This window comes from Musa acuminata, chromosome BXJ3-9, assembly GCF_036884655.1.
Source record: "Musa acuminata AAA Group cultivar baxijiao chromosome BXJ3-9, Cavendish_Baxijiao_AAA, whole genome shotgun sequence".
In the NCBI taxonomy this organism is placed as follows: domain Eukaryota; kingdom Viridiplantae; phylum Streptophyta; class Magnoliopsida; order Zingiberales; family Musaceae; genus Musa; species Musa acuminata.
Window position 1 is genome coordinate 4,179,875 of NC_088357.1, and position 18,691 is coordinate 4,198,565.

The following is an 18,691-nucleotide window of genomic DNA, read 5'->3' on the forward strand; positions in this document are numbered from 1 at the left end:
ATTCCTGGGTCGTTTGGAGGAGCTTTTGCTGAGCCGCATTTAAAGCGCCTGTGTCGGGAATCTTCACATGCCGTGTAACGGGCAGCAGCATCATTTATTATTGATCACTCCCCAAGGCAAGAGCTTTAGGCCACAACAACGAGAAGGAGAAGAAGAAGAAAAAGATAAAGATATAAATATGAATAGTTCGAGGTTGATGACTGCATTGGTGGCAAACTGAGATCGTGTTGGGAAGAAGCGAAGACACGAGATCAATGATACCAAGGTTTCTAGCGAGAAGACGGAAATGATAAGGTTTTGATCGAGATTTATAAGATTGTCACCAACAGGACTTGTTTTGAGGCTTCGATACATGCAGTTCATTATCCTACATTTTCTCGATCGTTCCTGCAGTGTCATGCATGTCGTACGTGGTCAAAGTTGCAGCTAAAATTGCATGGCTGCACCCCCGTTGAGTGCACTCGTAGCAGCCAATTTGGGCCCACAAAATGATAAAAGGATAAGAAATTAAGATTGGTTTAGTCCCACGGTATGGATGGAAGTACATCAATTTATTTTGGTATGCATTACTGTTAATTTAAATTTAAGTATTTTAATTCTATAATTCAGACTCGATGGAGTTAATTTATCTCCTTTAGTCAGATTATGAGAATTGATCTATGGTTATATATTTTTTAAATAGTAGTTTTTAGATTCTAAGTTCAAATTATTTTATGAATAAGATTGGTATGGTTGACTGAGACATTTTAAATCAATGATATAGAGTTGACAAAATTAACAAAATCCCATCAAGTTGGATCGTGGTTTTGAAGCTTGATTTATTAATTTCGTTGAGTCTAAGTGTATTGAGAAAAGATTAGATACGAAGTTAGAATTTAGGAAAGTGGCAAACATCATAAATATTTTTTTATCTCGAATCTAATGATACTTAGCATCAATATGCTTCGATTAAAAAAATATTACAAAGATGAATAATATTTTGACTGTCATAATATACCCAATCAACCTCGGCATCCAGCCCAATCGACAGAAAGACTCACGACATTGACCCGTGGACCAGGCTGTGCTGACTCACCAGCCATGGCACATCTATTCACCGAAACTTTTAATCCGTAAGAGTTTTATACAAGCTTCTATTATAACTATATATTCAACTTATGGAAGGCAAAGCAACACATTTTTTAGTTTTGACAATGAAGGTATTGCTTTCTCAAAAATGACATCAAGTAATTTTCTGAAAATCCATCTAATCATTATCTAGTGTTTTTTTCTAGAATTGAAGAGAAATCGATTAACCACACCAACTACACGAGCAATGTTTGACCTTATGCGTACCATGACATATATCAATGAAAATGTCAACTGCTAAAGCATAAAGTAGTATCTTTTTTATCTTTGTCACTCGTAGAATAATGATGGACAACAAACGGGTTTGATTTGTTCACGTTAAATCTATCAGGAATCTTTCGATATATCTCTTTTGAGATAATCAAAGTTTACTATTCTTCTTGTCACCAATAATCCTTATACCAATAATACATTTAGCCGGACTAAAGTCTTTTACATAAAAAGCCTTGCTTAACTCTCCTTTTAGATCTATAATTTATTTAGTATCCTGACCAATAATTAACATGTTATCCACATATAACAAAAGAATAATAAAATTATCATTCAAAAAAATCTAATATAGATATAGTGATCAGAAGTGGTAAAGAAAACCATAAAATCTCTCTACACAAAAGGTTACATATAATATCTTTCCCTGTCGTTGCGCTCCAAAACAACACCAGTAGACACGTGCTCATTGCATGCCGTCAATGCATCAACCTCACTTGATCTGAATGCATGCAAACCTTTGTGCCATTTCTAATCGTTGCAGGAAAGATATCAAACCGGCTTAGTTTTGGCTTTTTATTGTACTTTTTCTCTCCGTTCTTCAATTCTCCGAAGAGACTCTTTTTAAGCTCATTATATCTTCTCCTCAAACCATTCATTCTCTTTAAATATTTTACAGGGAAGTGATTTCTGTTTAGATTGCAATAGGATATGGTGAGGCACTTCTGAAAGCTCTCCAGAGAATCACAGGCCAATCTCTTGATGATCCATCCCGTGTTCTTTGGTACCGGAGGGAACAACACCTCTTCATTCTACTTCGTCTTCATACTGACTGCTTCCAGACCCTCTTTTCCAGACCGAATCATAGATCTCAGACTTGGATCAACAACAGGTTGAGATAGGCAGCATATATATGAAGCCAAAGACCATGCTGATACACATCACAGAGAATAACTACACATGCGATGCGACTTCAGATCACAAGCTAACGTTTACGTGTATTTTCTTCAGCTGAGCGTTTCCTTTCCTCGATGCATTCAAGCAAGCGTCTATATCTCATCAGAAGATTTCCAAAGGAAATCTTTATCTCGAGACTTCTCTCGAGCTTCCCACAGCCAAAGATGATCCTTCAAACGCAACTGGTACGGAAGGTGGCACACGGAATTGCGGGAATACCAACCGTTGACTTACTGTTGCCATGTCTCATTCATCCCATAAAATCTTATTCATCTTTGAAAATTCAAAGTCTTTATAATTGGCCAAATCATGTAAGTTTTTTTCCCTTGGAGACAACTGCACCGAGTCGAATGAACCAAATTTGATGGCACGTTATTTTCGATCGAAAATGGTGTGGCTTGGGAAAAAAATGGCACCTAATTCATCCTTCCGGTTGTCTATTTGTTGTGTGTGAAGGTGAAGGTGAAGAATGGATGATCCGCGAAGCTAAAAGTTCAACTCGGTCTAAGCATACGTGGCGTATCGCCACCAACTTGTGCAGGAGTCGTTCACGATATCTAAATTCATTTTCTTTTGTCTTTTAACATTATAATTATATTAATGATGAAATGCCAACTAGATAATTGGGGTGCGTTTGCTCCAGTTAGGTCGTCGTTTAGCAGCAGATCGGCGTTAGTTGTCACCGAACCCCCACGTGACGAACCGTCAAGCTTTGTTGACGGCCTTGTTCTGTCTCCGTCCGACGACACCCCCACCAACAACCACCGCCTTCTTTCCTATAAGCGTCATTTTTGCGAGTTGTGTGTCCACTGCTCGAACCGCAAGAATCCCCCCTCCCCAACAACCGCCGTTACGCCCTGCAACCTTGGGATGGCTCGAGAATACAGCAACTCCGAGGAGGTACGCCCGATCGGAATCACGCTCTCCTTTCTTCTCTTGTCGTGATCTCCTGATCGATCGATGGATCGATCTTCTCTGTAGGTCGTTCTTGCAGCGGAGGTAGGGCATGCGCGGTTGATCACCTTGAACCGCCCTCGGCAGCTCAATGTCATCTCGTCCAGAGTGGTGGGCTTCCCGTTCGTGGTTTCTTTCGTTTGTTGGCCGTGATCCGATCACGTCTGCTTCTTATGCTACGGACTGAGAAACATGGCGAAATCGATGGTTGCAGGTTTTTCTCCTGGCTCAGTTCTTGGAGAAGTGGGAGAAGGATGACGATTCCCAGCTGGTCATTTTCAAGGTGTGTGCGGGGTCTGATTCATTTTCTCTTCGTTCGAGTCTTTCTCGCTCGGTTCCCGGTTGACGTGGTTTCTTCTGTGGTTGTCCTCTGTTTCTAGGGCGCCGGACGTGCGTTTTGTGCGGGTGGCGATCTGAAGATGTTCTACGAGGGGAGAAAAGGTTTGCAAATTGGAACGATAAGATCGAGCTTTTAACAGATTTGGTGCGATAATTTGCTTTCTTGTGCTGATGATAAAACATTGGGATGGTTTTGGCAGATGATTCCTGCCTTGAGGTGGTATACAGAATGTACTGGTTGTGTTATCACATCCACACGTATAAGAAACCCATGGTAATTGACCTTTTGCTTGGTTTTGGAGGAGACGGAGCTTCCGCTTTGACTTAATTGACCTTCGGTTTCATGGAGTTATTCTTCGATTTGCCCAGGTTGCCCTCGCTAATGGAATAGTCATGGGCGGAGGTGCTTCTATGGTTGTCCCAACAAAAATTTCTGTCGTCACAGAGAAAACGGTGCGTATTAATTGATCTCCCCTCGGCGATGCTTACAATTTTTTTTATGATTGTAACCTTTTCTGTGTTGAATCCAAATCATAGAAAAAAAAAATTGCTGACCCTGGAAGAGGGTAATCAGCTGTTATTTCTTTTCCGGCAGGTTTTTAGTGTGCCTGAAGCAAGCATCGGACTTCATACAGACTGCAGCTTTTCTTATATTCTTCCACGCCTTCCTGGATATTTGGGTGAGCTTCTAAGTTTCAGATGATGGTTCTCTGAATCAACCCCTGAACGTGCTGCTCTACTGTTGCGGGAGGGAGTGGAGGAGAGGAAGAAGGAAAAGAAAAAAAAAAACATGAGCTTTAGTTTATGTATATAATATATATAATCAGAGCCGATCGGACCATCCGATTATGGTGATTGATATATTGACCGAGGGTCGGACCGATTAATACAAGTCTAACCATATGGAACTGGCCGGTTTAGCAAACCATGTCTTTGATAATTAGGGAGTTTTGGATTCCAAGAGCTACAACAAAAAGATTTAGCTGCGTTTTATTTGTTAATTTTCTAATTAATTGCATTTTATAGCTGTAGCTTTTATGTCTTTTAATTTTGCCGGTTTATGTTTCTCTGATAACCCATTGGTTTCTGGTTCCTGAATGGATTTACAGGGGAGTTCTTGGCTTTAACTAGTGCAAGATTGAATGGGAAGGAAATGATTGCAGCAGGACTTGCAACACATTTTGTTCCATCAGAGGTAAAATATCAAAATAATTGTTTGTCCCCTTGACATATTATGTTCAGGTCAACGCTTTGGTGTGCTGGTTATTTTTTCTTTTAATTTTATCGTCTCATTTTTTTTACTCCCTTATTTGTGTTTCAAGTGTTCCTCAACCGTGGTGACCGTTCATATTTAGATGAAGAACACTGAAGGAATTTTGTGAAATGTTAATTGCAGAAATTGCATGAGCTAGAAAATTGTTTGGTGAACTTGAGCTCTACGGACGAGGATTCTATCAGATCAATAGTGGAAGAATTTTCACTAAATGTTCAGCCTGATGAAGAAAGCATCTTGAACAAGTAAAGGCTCACAATCACTAGTGGTTCATATTTTTTTTCTAATCCTTGGAAAATATCTTAGATGTGGGCTTCTGTAGGCTATCAACAATTGATAAATGCTTCTGCGAGGAGTCTGTGGAAGAGATCATTAAATCATTTGTGAGTTTTCTTCAATTAATTACTGCATTAACCTAATGATGTTCTCTTTATTAGTTGCTGCAGTGATCTCTTGGATGCCATATATTATCTATAGGATCATATTCTGAATTGGAATTTCTGTTTTCTTACCTTAAATTTTATGAATTTGAAGATATTGAGGTGGATGTAAACTGCTTTCATCTTCGAGATGCAAATCTCGATGGAGCGAACACTGATTTTAACGTTTGCATACACGATAAATAAACTTCACTTCCAATAGCTAGGTTCATTTTGTTGGTTAGCACATCTACGTGTTACAATGACGTGAACCTTACCTCACCTTTTCTTTTGCAGGAAGCTGAGTCAAAAATGGACGGAAACGAATGGATCTCTCCTATTCTCAAAGGGCTAAAGAGATCTTCTCCCACTGGGTTGAAGATAACATTAAAATCCGTACTGAATCTTGCAACCTTCCTTATATATGCATTTCAATTACCATACCGATATTTTAACTGATTGGATGGAATGTAGGGAAACATTAAAGCGCAGTCCACAAAATGATAATTCTGCATTTACGTATGGACAAGTTAACTTCTTAGGTGCCTATTTTTGCATTGAATTTGCACATTAATGCATGTAAATTAGGAGTGAAATTCGGTCTGATTGACAATAATATCAAGTGTAAAAATTTTGAGGTTTCCCTGACATGATGCATGTTTATGTATTTGTGGTCTTGTATTGCAAAGCATTAGCAGATAATTGGTTCTGGTTTCTTCTCCATCTTGACTTGATCCAACACTTAAAGGGTCTTACTTGGCTACGTTGCATTTGCAGATTCGACAAGGAAGAAAGCGAACTTTAGCTGAATGTCTAAAAAATGAATTCAGACTCACCATGAATCTGCTAAGATCAGTCATTTCTTCTGATGTTTACGAGGTACATATGTTCTAACCATTCCATGCCAAGCTTAGATTTCATATTTTAGTGGGAATGCGGGAAGAGAGGAGTCAAAAGACTATGTTATAGCGAGACAGTGGGGAACCATTCCATAAGTTTAGATTTCATATTTTAGTGGGAACTCGGAAAGAGAGGAGTCGAAGACTATGTAATGGCGTCTCTCAGTGGGAGACTTCAGTTCCAACGTTCCCAAAAGTAGTATGCAGCAGACAAAATTGACGACTTTTCTGATTGTTGTTGTATTTTTCATTTTAATGGGGATTCTTCCTTAAGAGGAGGAACTTTCAATAGAGACAGACTAGTAGATTCCTAGACGTCTCTTGGTTTGTGCTGACACGAAACTGATGGTTGATTCTTGTTTCCCTTTGTGTTTTTCTTTGGTTGGTAAGGGCATCAGAGCACTCAGCATCGATAAGGACAACGCCCCCAAGGTATATCTCTCTCTCTCTCTTCTCCCCCTGTGTGTGTATGTGTGAATGTTCATGTTCTTCTGTGCATGACTATGCTAAGTAGTACTCGCCTTTCTGATGATGTATGGTGATGTAGTGGAATCCGTCGAGCCTCCAAGAAGTGAGCCGCGAGAAAGTTGACCTTGTTTTTGAACCATTTGCTGATGAACTGGAACTTCAGATACCGACCGATGAAAAGAGCAGGTCACCTTCCAACTTTGAACGCCAACCCCCCCTCAACTTCGTTTCTCGATTCCTGCCTGACGTATCATTTTACAGGTGGAGTGGGAAGTACGAGGACACGGTCTATCCAAGCCTGAAATGAGAGCCCACAGCCACAGAATAGCCGGTGAAGGCATCGCTCCGCTTTTGCACCACAAATAAAGAATTTAAGATAGAATTTTATGCTCAGATGAATAGGTAATGTCGTCAGTGGTGGTGTGTTTGGATGAAGTCCTTGTTGTACAACAATATTTTAATGCATCTACAATAAGCTTGGAGCTGAATACGTGCCTCTACGTGTTGTTGTTTGTTTAAGTGGACCATCATGAAGTCCTTGTTCCCCTAAACCAGACCTACAATATTTTAACGCATCAAAGATTTGGACGAATCAACATCTGTTGTAACAAATTGGCCGTGACTATCTCGGTCTGCTATTTTAGGCTGGTAATTGAATCTTATCATACCTGTTCCCCAGATCGATTTGTGGTCCACATCTTCAGGGATAGTAATTTACTACTACAAAGCCGGTCAATAATTTAGCGTTAACAACACGCCCTCGTGCCAACAGATTACTAAATCCCTCCCTTTCGGGTCATCGAAAAGCCACGAAAGAGCTTTAGATGACTCCAGAGACCAACTGAACGGCACTATAGGAAGAGGGAAGGTCACACTGTGGAACAACTATCCATGAAGATTCTAGAACAAATGCCCCCAAAAAGAAGAAATACAACTGACCAAATCTCTCATAAACCAAGAAATAAAAAAAAGAAAACAACACAAAACAAACCTACTCTCGTGAGATTGACATGCACAGTGGAGATGGATGGATGGACGGGCATCTGAGAGACTAAAAGCCACAAAGCATTAGACACAAAAGGCCTGATTATAGACAACCGAATATATATTTTGAACCAAGAAAATAGAAAACAACAAGTATCTTGGAAAAATATGATGATGAACAAATTGTTGCTGCTATACAAAGCAAACCTTCTCATGAGATGACCTGCACACTGGTGATGGATGGATGGATGGGCATCCGAGAGACTAAAAACAACACAAAGGCAGGCTTATAGACACAAGAAGATGCCTGCTAGAAGTCCTTTGAAGCATAAGCCACAAGAAAAAGTCTTGTTAATATACTCCTTGAAATGATAAACGATCCCTCAAGGTGTCGAAAATGGATGATGCAGCAGCATTTTGTGCCAGAGTCAGCTTTAACCGGCCAAACAGTTCACTATCTTTAGCCTGAGAAGCAGCATCAGCAGCTTCCTTAGCCATGCCAATCCGTGCATATGCCTGCAAGTTAGGAATCTCTTTTATCAAATAATACTAGTAAACCAATTCCAAATATCAAAGACGGCTGGTGCCCGACAATTAGAAAGTTTGGATAGATTATTTGCTACAAACCTCATTGCTGAGGCAAGATTGCATAACTCCATCATGTTCATCTTAACAGTATCATAAACCATATATACATGAAGTACCAATCTCTCAAGGCTAATGCACAATTCATTTTTATGCGGATATACAGTGATATAGCAGTGAATAGAGATTAAAAAAAAACACTGTTTCTGCAAGGTTTGTCTGAGTAGAAAAACACTTGTGTAAGGTTATTTACTAAAACACAAAATTAGCCAGAAATGACAAAAAAAATTTACCTCTGATCTTTCCCGAGGCTCTGTAAGTTTTGGAATGTACTTGATGGCTTCTGCTTTCTCATCAGCATCAATACATGCTTCCACAAAAGGTTTATAGCCTGTCAATTAAGATTAACAAGAAAATATTAAGATTTAAACTTCTAATGATGCACAATATATGATGCATGTGGCTAATAAAACAAAACAAGAGAAAGATCCCATTCACGTTTGGTGCAAAACCATTGAAGCGTCTAACATTTCTAGGGATGGGTAATAAAACAAAACAAGAGAAAGATCCCATTCACGTTTGGTGCAAAACCATTGAGGCGTCTAACATTTCTAGGGATGGGTAATAAAACAAAACAAGAGAAAGATCCCATTAACATTTCTTGAGACCGCAATAAGCCAGAATGAAGTCATGAAGGATGGGTACAAGTCATCTTACCGCCAGGTGGTCTCTTCTCCTTTGAAAATTTTTCAAGTGCATCCCAGTCTCTAACTGTGGCGAGCGCAAATGCTTTCAGCCAGTACCACCGCTTCTCAGAAACCTACAATATGATTTTCATGAAAGAACACACCAAAATACCATCCAAAGGTAAAATCCAAAATACCTTGAATTCTGTCCTCACTCGCATTGCCTCTCGATGGTTTCCCAGCACAATGCATGTTCGTATAGTATCACTGATGCTAGAATCAACAAATATTGCCTGTTTTGTGGAGACTTCTAAGTCGTGTTGCAGTCTTTCAAGAGATGGCAAGCAAAATGTTAGTGCAAAATATTCAGTAAGAACCAATCTTTACATATAAATCATACAGATGTTGATGGGATCAAACATCAGAAATTAAATTGCAAGACATTTTGAATCAAGTTCTCATATTCTAATAATTTATTGGTGGTTATTTCTGCAACTGAGGTCCCAATGCAAATTAGCGTCCAACATTGTGGTAAAGAAAATCCAATACAACTAAAAAGTTAGAAACAATGTATTGGCTAAAGAAAATTGTGGAAAAGGATGATTCCATGTCCTAACAAAACAGAAGTCATGAATCCCATTTTCGTAGGACATTGTTTACAAGCTAAAAACTAATTCTGCCCTACGTATGGTGATCCAAAAAAGAGTGGGTTCACCAGCAATCAAATGTACCACTTGTCAAAAAAAAAAGAAGCAGTTTAATAAAATCACCTTACCTTAACAACTTTGCATGTTCTTCAGCAGCTTTTGATTCAAAGTTATGTTCCTTTGTTTCAGAAAAAAGTTTTTGAGTTTGCTCAATAAGCCTTATCCGTGGACCGTGGAGGGGAGATCCTTTGCTTGCCATTGGATTCTTTTCTAACTTCCATGATTCCTTTAACAAAAGAAAAGCAACATCCTGCAAAGCCCAATTTCTACATATATAAAGACCATATACAATTAAATAGAAGGCCTCAGATAATTTTCAGGTTTCAAGGAGGACTGGCCAGTATAGATAGATATCTTCTAAATACTTGCAAACATAAAAAATCACATATACTCAAACCTCTTATCTACTAAAAGATTAAATTTTCTCACAGTTATGTAGATACAATTAATTATCAAGCAATTTTGAGTCTTTGACACCTCAAAATCCTGGATGAATTCTTTTAAGAAAACACAATAATTAATTTATAACGACCACAAGAAAACACAAGTCAATTTAGTGACAACAGCTGCATTATTACACAAACTGAACAGTAGTCTAGCATTCTGCCATAAAATAACTCTTAAAACCTCATCACACACTGAGGCCCATTTACAATATCTGATATATCCTCAATGTTCTCTAAGCAGAATTACGTGTGAACTATGCGTAAATTGATGTCACTTAAGTAGCATGAGAACAAATGATGGCCTCATAGTAAAGGGTATACGGCAACATATAGCGTTCTCTATTTACCAAAACTATTCAGCTGGCTGGTAAAAAATATCAAGAAAATTAGGAGTCAAGCCAAAGAATCCACATTTTACAAGCTAGCAATGTTTTCTAATAACTCCAGTTACACTTGTCTTCTAAATTCCATATCGTTCGTCATCAATGAAAAACAGAGTCAAATACTATCAAGTATCAACTGCAATATAGCACATCAAATAAAAAGATTAAAAATACATCTACACATTTGTAGCCTAAAAAATGGTTTGGCAGATATAGAAGATTTAAATATATCAACCAGTTTTTTAAGATGTATTGATCACTTACTTGGAGTCGACCTGTGGAAAGAAAAAAATCCTTCAGGAACTCATGCTTATAATACCTACAAACACAGACACAAACATATGAATATTGAACAATATTCAACAACAGCTTGAAATGAAGCTACCCCCATATTTAACTTTTCAAACTACCTTGAATATGATATAAATAAATCACGAGCTAAAGGTCTTGCATTTATCGTCCCAAAAAAATCCAAAGCCGGCTTCTGCAATACATGACATAAATTACGATTCACATAATGGGTATAGGCCCACAAACCAAATAGTTTACACAAACTAAATGCAATTTTAGTTTCAACAACAGCAATACCTTCTGCCAGATATGAAACAGAACAAGATAGACAAGGTCTGTATCACCACTTTCAATTGCCTTTACCAGGGCAGAATCCTCCTCTTCTATGCTTAGTAGTAAAGGAACCTGTTAAAAGTAGACACACAACTGCTAGTGTTATTTTTAGAAGTTCAAGGACAAAATTGTCAAAATACATTCTACCAGCAAAATGCTGAGCCTTGCATACGCCACCAATGCATGAATAACAAATGGCTAGTTCTGTGCATCAGATACCACACACAAATACTTGAGAAATTTCTAGATATTTGTGAGTCACAACAAATTGACTTAAGTGGCCAAACTAGAGCCTGCTTACAAAATTTACAATGTAAGCATTATCTAAAGTAAAACAGTGTCTGAAGTATCCAAGATACTGAGAAGTCCTCTAAAACAATAATGTTCAAATAGAACAAGCATATTCTGTCAAACTATTATAACAAAAGAAAGACATGGTTAACTCTTAACACCTGTGGTGTCATTGAAACTAATTTTTATCTGAACTGCAAGTTTATTGCTACCTTTTAGCTGACAGTTACTGAGAATGGATCTATAACATGTGAACAGCAAACTCCAAATTAACTAAAATATCAGGAAACATGTAGAGAGGCCAAATGAAAAACAACTATACTATCAAAATCCATGGAATCATCTCAAAAGTTCCCAGATTTTGTTTATCTCTGAAAAGTTGCCACAACATTAAGTGCAGTTATCTGTCAAAGAAACCAAATTATTCACACGAACCACATGTAAGAACTGAAGTTAAGCAATTTAACATGCCTGCTTGGAAGAGTGTGGCTCATGATCAACAATCATTGCAGCTAACTTTCGGCGCCCACTGTTGTCTGCATGAGCAGCAATCGCAGCATAAGATATGCCTTTGCATAATTTTAGCTGCAACACAAATGCCAGGTTGACCGGTGAGACACACTGTAAACAGTTAAGTTAGTAGATTCTCTTATGTATCAGAACACAAACCTTGTCAAGCAAGATTTCCAGAAGAGCAGAGTCTTGAATAGCTGGTGAAGCGGTTATCTTTGCACATGCCCAGTGCATTATAACCACCTCCTAAATCAATATCACAAGAAAAGGACGTTAACATGAGCAATAACAGCCTTTTATATCCACTATGGCATATGAAGTAACCAGTTTCCCATGATAGATAATTAGCACTGTATTTCATTATCATCTTTTATTCTCCTTTCATATCAAATGGTCATCTATCTTTGAAAAATATGAATGTACCTTGTAGAACTTAATAACCAGGCAGGTCCTTAGGAGGCATCCAATAAACGATGGGTAGAAAATTAATCATTTTATAGATTGACAAATTAATGGACTAATTATGAACGGAATATTCAAGAAAAGATGAAATTCGCTAATACAAGCTTCAGCATATTTAGTACCAATAACTTCAAATATAAAAGTAAATTCCTCAACAAATTCATTATTAGACATCAGCTGACAAGTATATAAAACAAACATCAAAAAGTCATATGGATAAAGAGGACTACCGGATTTAAGTTAAGGTACTCAGAAATTCGCAAAGCCACAAGATGGTGGTTGGCATTGATCAACCGCCCAATCAATACTGGTGCAGTAAGCAACTGAGTAAAGAATATTTTGAGGTTAACTCAACTTAATAAAAAAAAGGGTCCAACAATTAATTGCAGTCATCAAACGAAATAAGACCTTGTATTGTTGAATGCTAAGGGGGATACCAATCTCATGGTTGCGAACAGCATTTAGTACTCGTAGTATTTTGCACATTTCTTGAAAATGGTCTCGCGGAAACTGACTGCCAAAGCCAACTGGATATCATTGCCAAGATAAAAATCAGAAAATAAGTTGTTCTTTAGAAACAAAAAGGCGACTACCACAAAATTTCATGGGTTGCCATGACCTTTGATGTTTTAAATCTAATAAACCAACCAAAAAATTGAACAGAAGATGACTTTTAGTCTTTGTAAGTCAAGGAAAACGATCACACAGAAAAACAGTGTTTGGTAATGTTATTGAGATATATGTTCTGATTGTGGCACTTGGTAGGACCGGTAAATACTAAGTATGGTTGAGACGTATTCAAAACCTTGAATAGTAAGATGGTTGTCAAGATGCAACTGTGAGAAACTATTATATACTTCAACATTTCTAGGGCATATAGACCAAAACAAGTACAGAAAAAAGGCATAAAGCATAGGTGACATCAACCACTTACATCAAAAGAATATAAGTAGGTACAAAACTCCTTTACTTTAAAGTTACTGAACGACAGCCATAAATGCAATAAGGTTCCTTAGTCTGTAGTTTATTAAATTCATTAAAATTCCAAACCAATAACCAAAGTTCTATTACATTATTGGCCAGAGAGAGGAAGAAGATGTTAAGTAAAATTTAGTTAATACAATTATGACTATAAATATAAAAGTATTCTGCATATATCTGCCTATCAGTGTACAGGATGAGTAAATATTGAAGGAATTTTCAGCCTCTGTTACATATAGAGCTACTCTGCAAAACTAATCAAGAATTATAATAAATTACATCCATAATCTAAGATAATAATGAACCAACAGAGTAGAAAACTGAGTGCAGAAATTAAAAAATGCATGCTGACAAACCGATGATAACAATAACAACATTACCAAAGCTCAACTGAACCATTTAAACAATTCACAAAAACATAGACAAAAAAAAAGCAGTAAACTGATCGCAGAAATATCCATCTATAGCATTTCATGTCTTCCTTTTGCCAAAAGAGTGCTGATTTATGTGATAACCAACCTGCAAAAGGCCCGACCATAGCTAGCAGCTCTCAGCAATGTCCGTTGGCGTGAAACATCAAATTCATGCCCAGCAGCATCTATACAAGTCTCAACTGCCTCAGCCAGAGAGGATCGGATCAATCGTAAGTTTTCATCAGCCTGTCAAGTGACACCAGATAAATAATAAGTAATAGGATCACTTCCCCAAATTGAACAGTAATTCTAGCAAATATTACTCTGACAAAGAGTAGCCTCATAATAATGCAAAGCAAGGGTGAAGCCACATGATTTCACGAACCAGAGTCTCTATGACATAATCTAATAACCACAAACTTCAAAAAATAACAGCAACAACCTCAAAGTTGAATTCCTTGTCGACTATTCAATATAAAAAAAACTAAAACTAAAACATGATTCAACTAACTTTTTGAACCATGCCTTTTCTTTCAGCAAAGCTTTATTTAAAAGTGGCTTTTCTACTTTTAAAGTATGGAGATATATTTAAGAAACAACAGAGTAGCTGGTGGGTTACTAAGTCAATCCTAATCTACTTCTGGAATGTTCATAGGCAGGGCCAGGGAAGCAATAAAACCAGAAAGTCAAACTTAAAAAGTAGAAGTCCAATTATGATGGATAATTAAGCACACTATTGAACCGCATTTTAGCCCAAATGGATGCTTAGCCTCAATTTTGATGTGCATAAGTCAGCTCAAAAAGCAGAAAATAGCATAAACATAATAGGTAAAGATGAATTAAGAGATTGACAGTGAAACCTGAAGGTTTAGAAAAGGTGTTAAAGGACAAAAAAGTTAAAAATGAGTAAAATCATGAAAATTAGAGAGAAATGTGCTCAGGGTGACATGGCCTTGTAGATCCCATTTAGTTAACAAGTATTCATTTGACTCCAGTCTTACCTTGGACAAAGAACATCCTAAATGTAGACTCAACAAAAACTTTCATGATAATTAGTATTGAAAAAGGATAAGGTTTTTTCCTTTGTTAACATAATATCACAAATCCCATCAAAAGGCTTTCCTTTGTTAACTTATAATATTAAAAATCCTATCAACAGAAAAAAAAAAAAAAAAAAATCCCCAACCCAATCCAAGCATAAAGTAGGACTATGTTATTTAATTCTAATAAGAATAGAATCCAAAATCATATTACAAAAAATAACGATGTGCCTTAAGCATTTTAATTATGATGAGACTCATTCATGACAGTTGGTCTCTAAACAAGTTCATGTTATAAGGATGAAAATGGTCACAAAGTCTAGGTCTAATTGCAAAGCAAACAAATGGGCAAGAGACAAGATACCTTTGCCAAAGCTAACCTAGTAGATATAGAAAGCAGCAGCATTAAAAGGAAAATAACATCAAGATCACCATCATTACAAAATAAACCAAAGAATCTCAGGTACTCAATAATATAATATATAGCAAAACAGAATGTGCAATGAAATCCCACAGTCCAATTTGCAAACATGAAGCAGTAATCATGTGTTGATTTCACAAAATGAAAAATTTTAACAAATCAGGTACGAGTCCAAAAGAAATACAAAGAACACTCAAATTATAAAAGCAGGAAATCGGGCAAGAACCAAAACATGTGATCAACTGGATGGATAACAAAACATGACAAAATACTTCCAATATGTTGAAAAACTTAGCAAGATACCTTAGAACTGCATCTATCAAAGTGCTCCAAAGCATCATATAGCAAAGCTGCTGGCAATGTGCTGCCAACTTGAAAGATAGAAACAGTAGAGTCAGGAACTCGTTGTAGGAACTCCATGCTTGAATTTGAAAGAAGTCTCACTCCATCACACTCAGGAATGAGTCTTATCGGTTCATCATACAAATAGCTCACTGGATTTCCATTAGGACCCACCATAAGAAGCTCTCTTTCATCCCAATAGAGTAGCACACTGTCCAACCCACACCAAGATATCTGTTCTGGAGGTAAGGCGGACTGCAAAAGAGGTTTAATATCTGTAATGAAATATTACCAAGCATGTAACACGTATGAAAGTTGCCTCATTAGCAAAAGTATGGTTGAAATTTGAAGCATATACATTCTTTCTTTCCTTCTTTCCTTTCTTACAACATTTGCTTACTTTTAAAAGTTGCCTACAACCACAGATGGATATCTTCAATGAGAAGAAATAAACAACAAAAGAGTATGTCCACCTCAAGTATCCTAAGCTTGTTAATGGAGATGTGGAATGATATAAAGACTGGAACCCAAATAAGGCAGCAGGGAAAAAGGAACTTTATATGAATATGTATGTCATGTATAGGATTCCTGCAAGATGTTCAATGTTCCATTGTGAAAAGTGGGTAAATGTGGAAGTGTTTATTTACACATGGATAGCATGTAGACACATTTAATTTGTATTTCAAGATTGTGAGGGCGGGCCTTGGCACAATGATTCGTACATTGACCCTTCCCTAGACGCCACAATGACAGAAGACTCTACAGTCTACACTGGGGGTACATCTGGTATTTCACAGTTTTGACATTTCTTTAAAAAGCATTACAAACTACAAATTCTGTTTAAAAGCATGTCAAACTCAGAAAAATCACTGATCCTATATATAACTACCAAAAAGAGCCTGATATACAGAATAAACAGAACTCATTGAACAAAATTAATCTATTGAACTAAAGAACCTGACAAGCTCCAGGAAAAACCTACTGCACTCCAAAACAAAACATGCACGTTGTTCTTTAAGTTCAGATTGTAGGAAGTCCCCTCCTTAAAACACAGGACCATGTATGTATGAGAATTATAGGTCAATGTAAGCATGCCAAGGTGTGGCTTGCCACAATTCCATTACCCATGTTAGAAAAGAACAAATAAATGATGTTAGTGTTGATACAAATTCCTCTATTAGAAATTTAGAATGCAATGCAAAAAATAGAACTTAATAACAAAGATATCAAAAGTAAAATTTCATAGGAAATATGTCAAAGGAAATGCCATGATTGGTTGAACTATTTGACAAGGGCATTTAAAGGGACAACTAAAGTAAATGCTTCACGTGATTTGTAGGTTTGCCCTTGGTGCTTATGACTGCTACAAAACATGAAAGCTAGAACTAGGAAAAAGTGAAGCAAGAATGTTGACCTATTAAAGTTGTCTTTTTGAGAACCAAAAATCATTAACTTGGCACAACACTATATCTCTTATGAGACCCTCTATCCTGAGAGATTCAACTGGATATCTACCTAATACACAAGTCCAAAATAATAAGAACAAGACATAAGATTCTAAAGAAGTCTGAATTTAGAATTTGCTGCCCATAAGAAACAATTTAAGTATTTATAGAGTAACTAGGGTCTTACTGAATGTCCTAATGATTCAAAAGCATCCTGACAAAGTATGTGAATAAACTAGGACTCATCACATTAATTCTACTCAATAATGATTCCAAAACCAACAAGTAGAAGAGTTGCCTAAAAAAATATAATGAACTTAAAATCTCCAGGAAAAGAAGGAACAAATGAAAAGCCTCATTCAAATTAAATGGTTTGATCTAGATACTAGATGACACAAAAGTAAACCTAATATGACGCCCAAACCTAGGGTAGTAATAGTTCTGATACTATCTTCAGAATGCTAGGCCACATCAAGATTAAAATATGATGCTGTCTTCAGAATGAAGAAGGATGGATTTCTTGTTATATGCTGATACAGTTACAATAGCAATCCGATCACAGGTTCAGAAATGGGGTTGTACTAGTTCTGAATCCTTGACTAGAATAATGACAGATGGGTATGCTACAGAGAAATAAGGAAGATGGTCAGAGCACAAACATCAACTGACCTCGCAGGTGTATTCAAAGATGATTTTGGAGAAATCCGTCAAAATGACCAGAAGCCGGCCATCATGTGTGAATGTTGCGAGATACTTCCCATTCTGAGAGACAGCCATTTTCTGGAAAGGCCCAACTCCGACCCCCAACTGCTGCACCCCATCCTCCTCCACCAGCAGCACGTGATCCCCCACCCCGAGCAGCACCTCCACGTTCCCGGACATCGTGTATTGCGGATCGATCACCGCCACGCACAGCGGATACTCATCGATCCCTGGATCAGAGAGCCTGCACGGCACCGGATTCTTGAAGTCGGGGACGCAGAAGATCAGGAACCCCTCGGTGATGCACACCATGCCGTTCCCCCAAAAGACGCAATCCACGACGCCCTGCCCGAAACATTCCTTCCCCATGGAGAACTGGGGGGCGCAGAGCTCGGCGTGGACGTTATAGCGGTAAACGGTGCCGTCCTGGACAACGCAGACGAGGACCTGATCATCGGTCCAGGCCATGCCGACAAGGCGGCCGCCTGGGCGGTCCCAGATGGCGGAGGCGAGGGCGCGACCGGCGGCGTTGAAGATGAGGAGCTTGCGGCGGGCGGACTCGGCGTAGAGCTGGACAATCTTGGAATCGTCGCGGATGGCCGCGACGGGGCCGCCAAAGGGTGCAGCGGCGATACGGTGGCGGGAGAGGTCGATGCGGCCCCACTGCATCGTGTAGATGGTTAGCTTGCGGTAGAAGCGGTTGTAGAGGAGCTGCCACTCCCCGGCAACGGAGACGGACGTCATGGCTGGGGTTCCGGCCAAGCGGATCGGCGGAAAACCCTAGATCTTAGATCTCTCTCGAAGAGGAAGAGAAGGGTAAGAGGGGCTAAGGAAAAGGACGCCAAGAATAGACTCTCTCTCTCTCTCTCTCTCTCCTTGTGGCGCTAGAAGCCTTGGAAAGCCGAGAAGCCGAACCCACACAGCTGCGCGACATCGAGACCGGGTCGATGCTTCGCTATAAAAGGCTGGCTTGACCCGACGTTTCCGTTTACATCTTGGGTTAGAGAAATGGATTTTCTACA

At 38.3% G+C, this 18,691-nt stretch overlaps 2 protein-coding genes across 2 annotated transcripts; one reads left to right on the forward strand and one right to left on the reverse strand.

Annotated features, from left to right (window-relative positions):
* Positions 1–2,982: 2,982 nt before the first annotated feature.
* Positions 2,983–7,132, forward strand: LOC135649878 (3-hydroxyisobutyryl-CoA hydrolase-like protein 5). The gene is made up of 15 exons (XM_065168806.1): positions 2,983–3,192; positions 3,274–3,357; positions 3,461–3,529; positions 3,627–3,687; positions 3,786–3,859; positions 3,955–4,038; positions 4,181–4,265; positions 4,695–4,780; positions 4,982–5,103; positions 5,181–5,241; positions 5,575–5,673; positions 6,055–6,156; positions 6,567–6,608; positions 6,724–6,830; positions 6,906–7,132. The coding sequence occupies exons 1-15, from the start codon at positions 3,163–3,165 to the stop codon at positions 6,949–6,951; spliced, it is 1,152 nt and encodes a 383-aa protein (XP_065024878.1). The 5' UTR covers positions 2,983–3,162; the 3' UTR covers positions 6,952–7,132.
* Positions 7,133–7,731: 599 nt separating this feature from the next.
* On the reverse strand, positions 7,732–18,602 carry LOC135649847 (protein VACUOLELESS1-like). Its single transcript, XM_065168731.1, has 15 exons — positions 17,637–18,602; positions 15,484–15,777; positions 13,826–13,965; positions 12,734–12,839; positions 12,556–12,648; positions 12,020–12,109; positions 11,822–11,935; positions 11,024–11,131; positions 10,846–10,919; positions 10,700–10,754; positions 9,675–9,856; positions 9,097–9,226; positions 8,931–9,033; positions 8,507–8,604; positions 7,732–8,144 (listed from the first exon to the last, which is right to left on the reverse strand). The coding sequence occupies exons 1-15, from the start codon at positions 18,411–18,413 to the stop codon at positions 7,980–7,982; spliced, it is 2,529 nt and encodes an 842-aa protein (XP_065024803.1). The 5' UTR covers positions 18,414–18,602; the 3' UTR covers positions 7,732–7,979.
* Between the last annotated feature and the right edge of the window lie 89 nt (positions 18,603–18,691).

Excerpts from the sequence above, each read along its gene's own strand:
- LOC135649878 (XM_065168806.1), top strand. The coding sequence starts at position 3,163 with ATGGCTCGAGAATACAGCAACTCCGAGGAG. Across the intron at positions 4,266-4,694 it reads ACGCCTTCCTGGATATTTGG|GGGAGTTCTTGGCTTTAACT; the intron begins GTGAGCTTCTAA and ends ATGGATTTACAG. Across the intron at positions 5,104-5,180 it reads GAAGAAAGCATCTTGAACAA|GCTATCAACAATTGATAAAT; the intron begins GTAAAGGCTCAC and ends GGGCTTCTGTAG.
- LOC135649847 (XM_065168731.1), bottom strand. The coding sequence starts at position 18,413 with ATGACGTCCGTCTCCGTTGCCGGGGAGTGGCAGCTCCTCTACAACCGC. Across the intron at positions 13,966-15,483 it reads TTGATAGATGCAGTTCTAAG|GCTGATGAAAACTTACGATT; the intron begins GTATCTTGCTAA and ends GTCACTTGACAG. Across the intron at positions 9,227-9,674 it reads GAACATGCAAAGTTGTTAAG|ACTGCAACACGACTTAGAAG; the intron begins GTAAGGTGATTT and ends ATCTCTTGAAAG.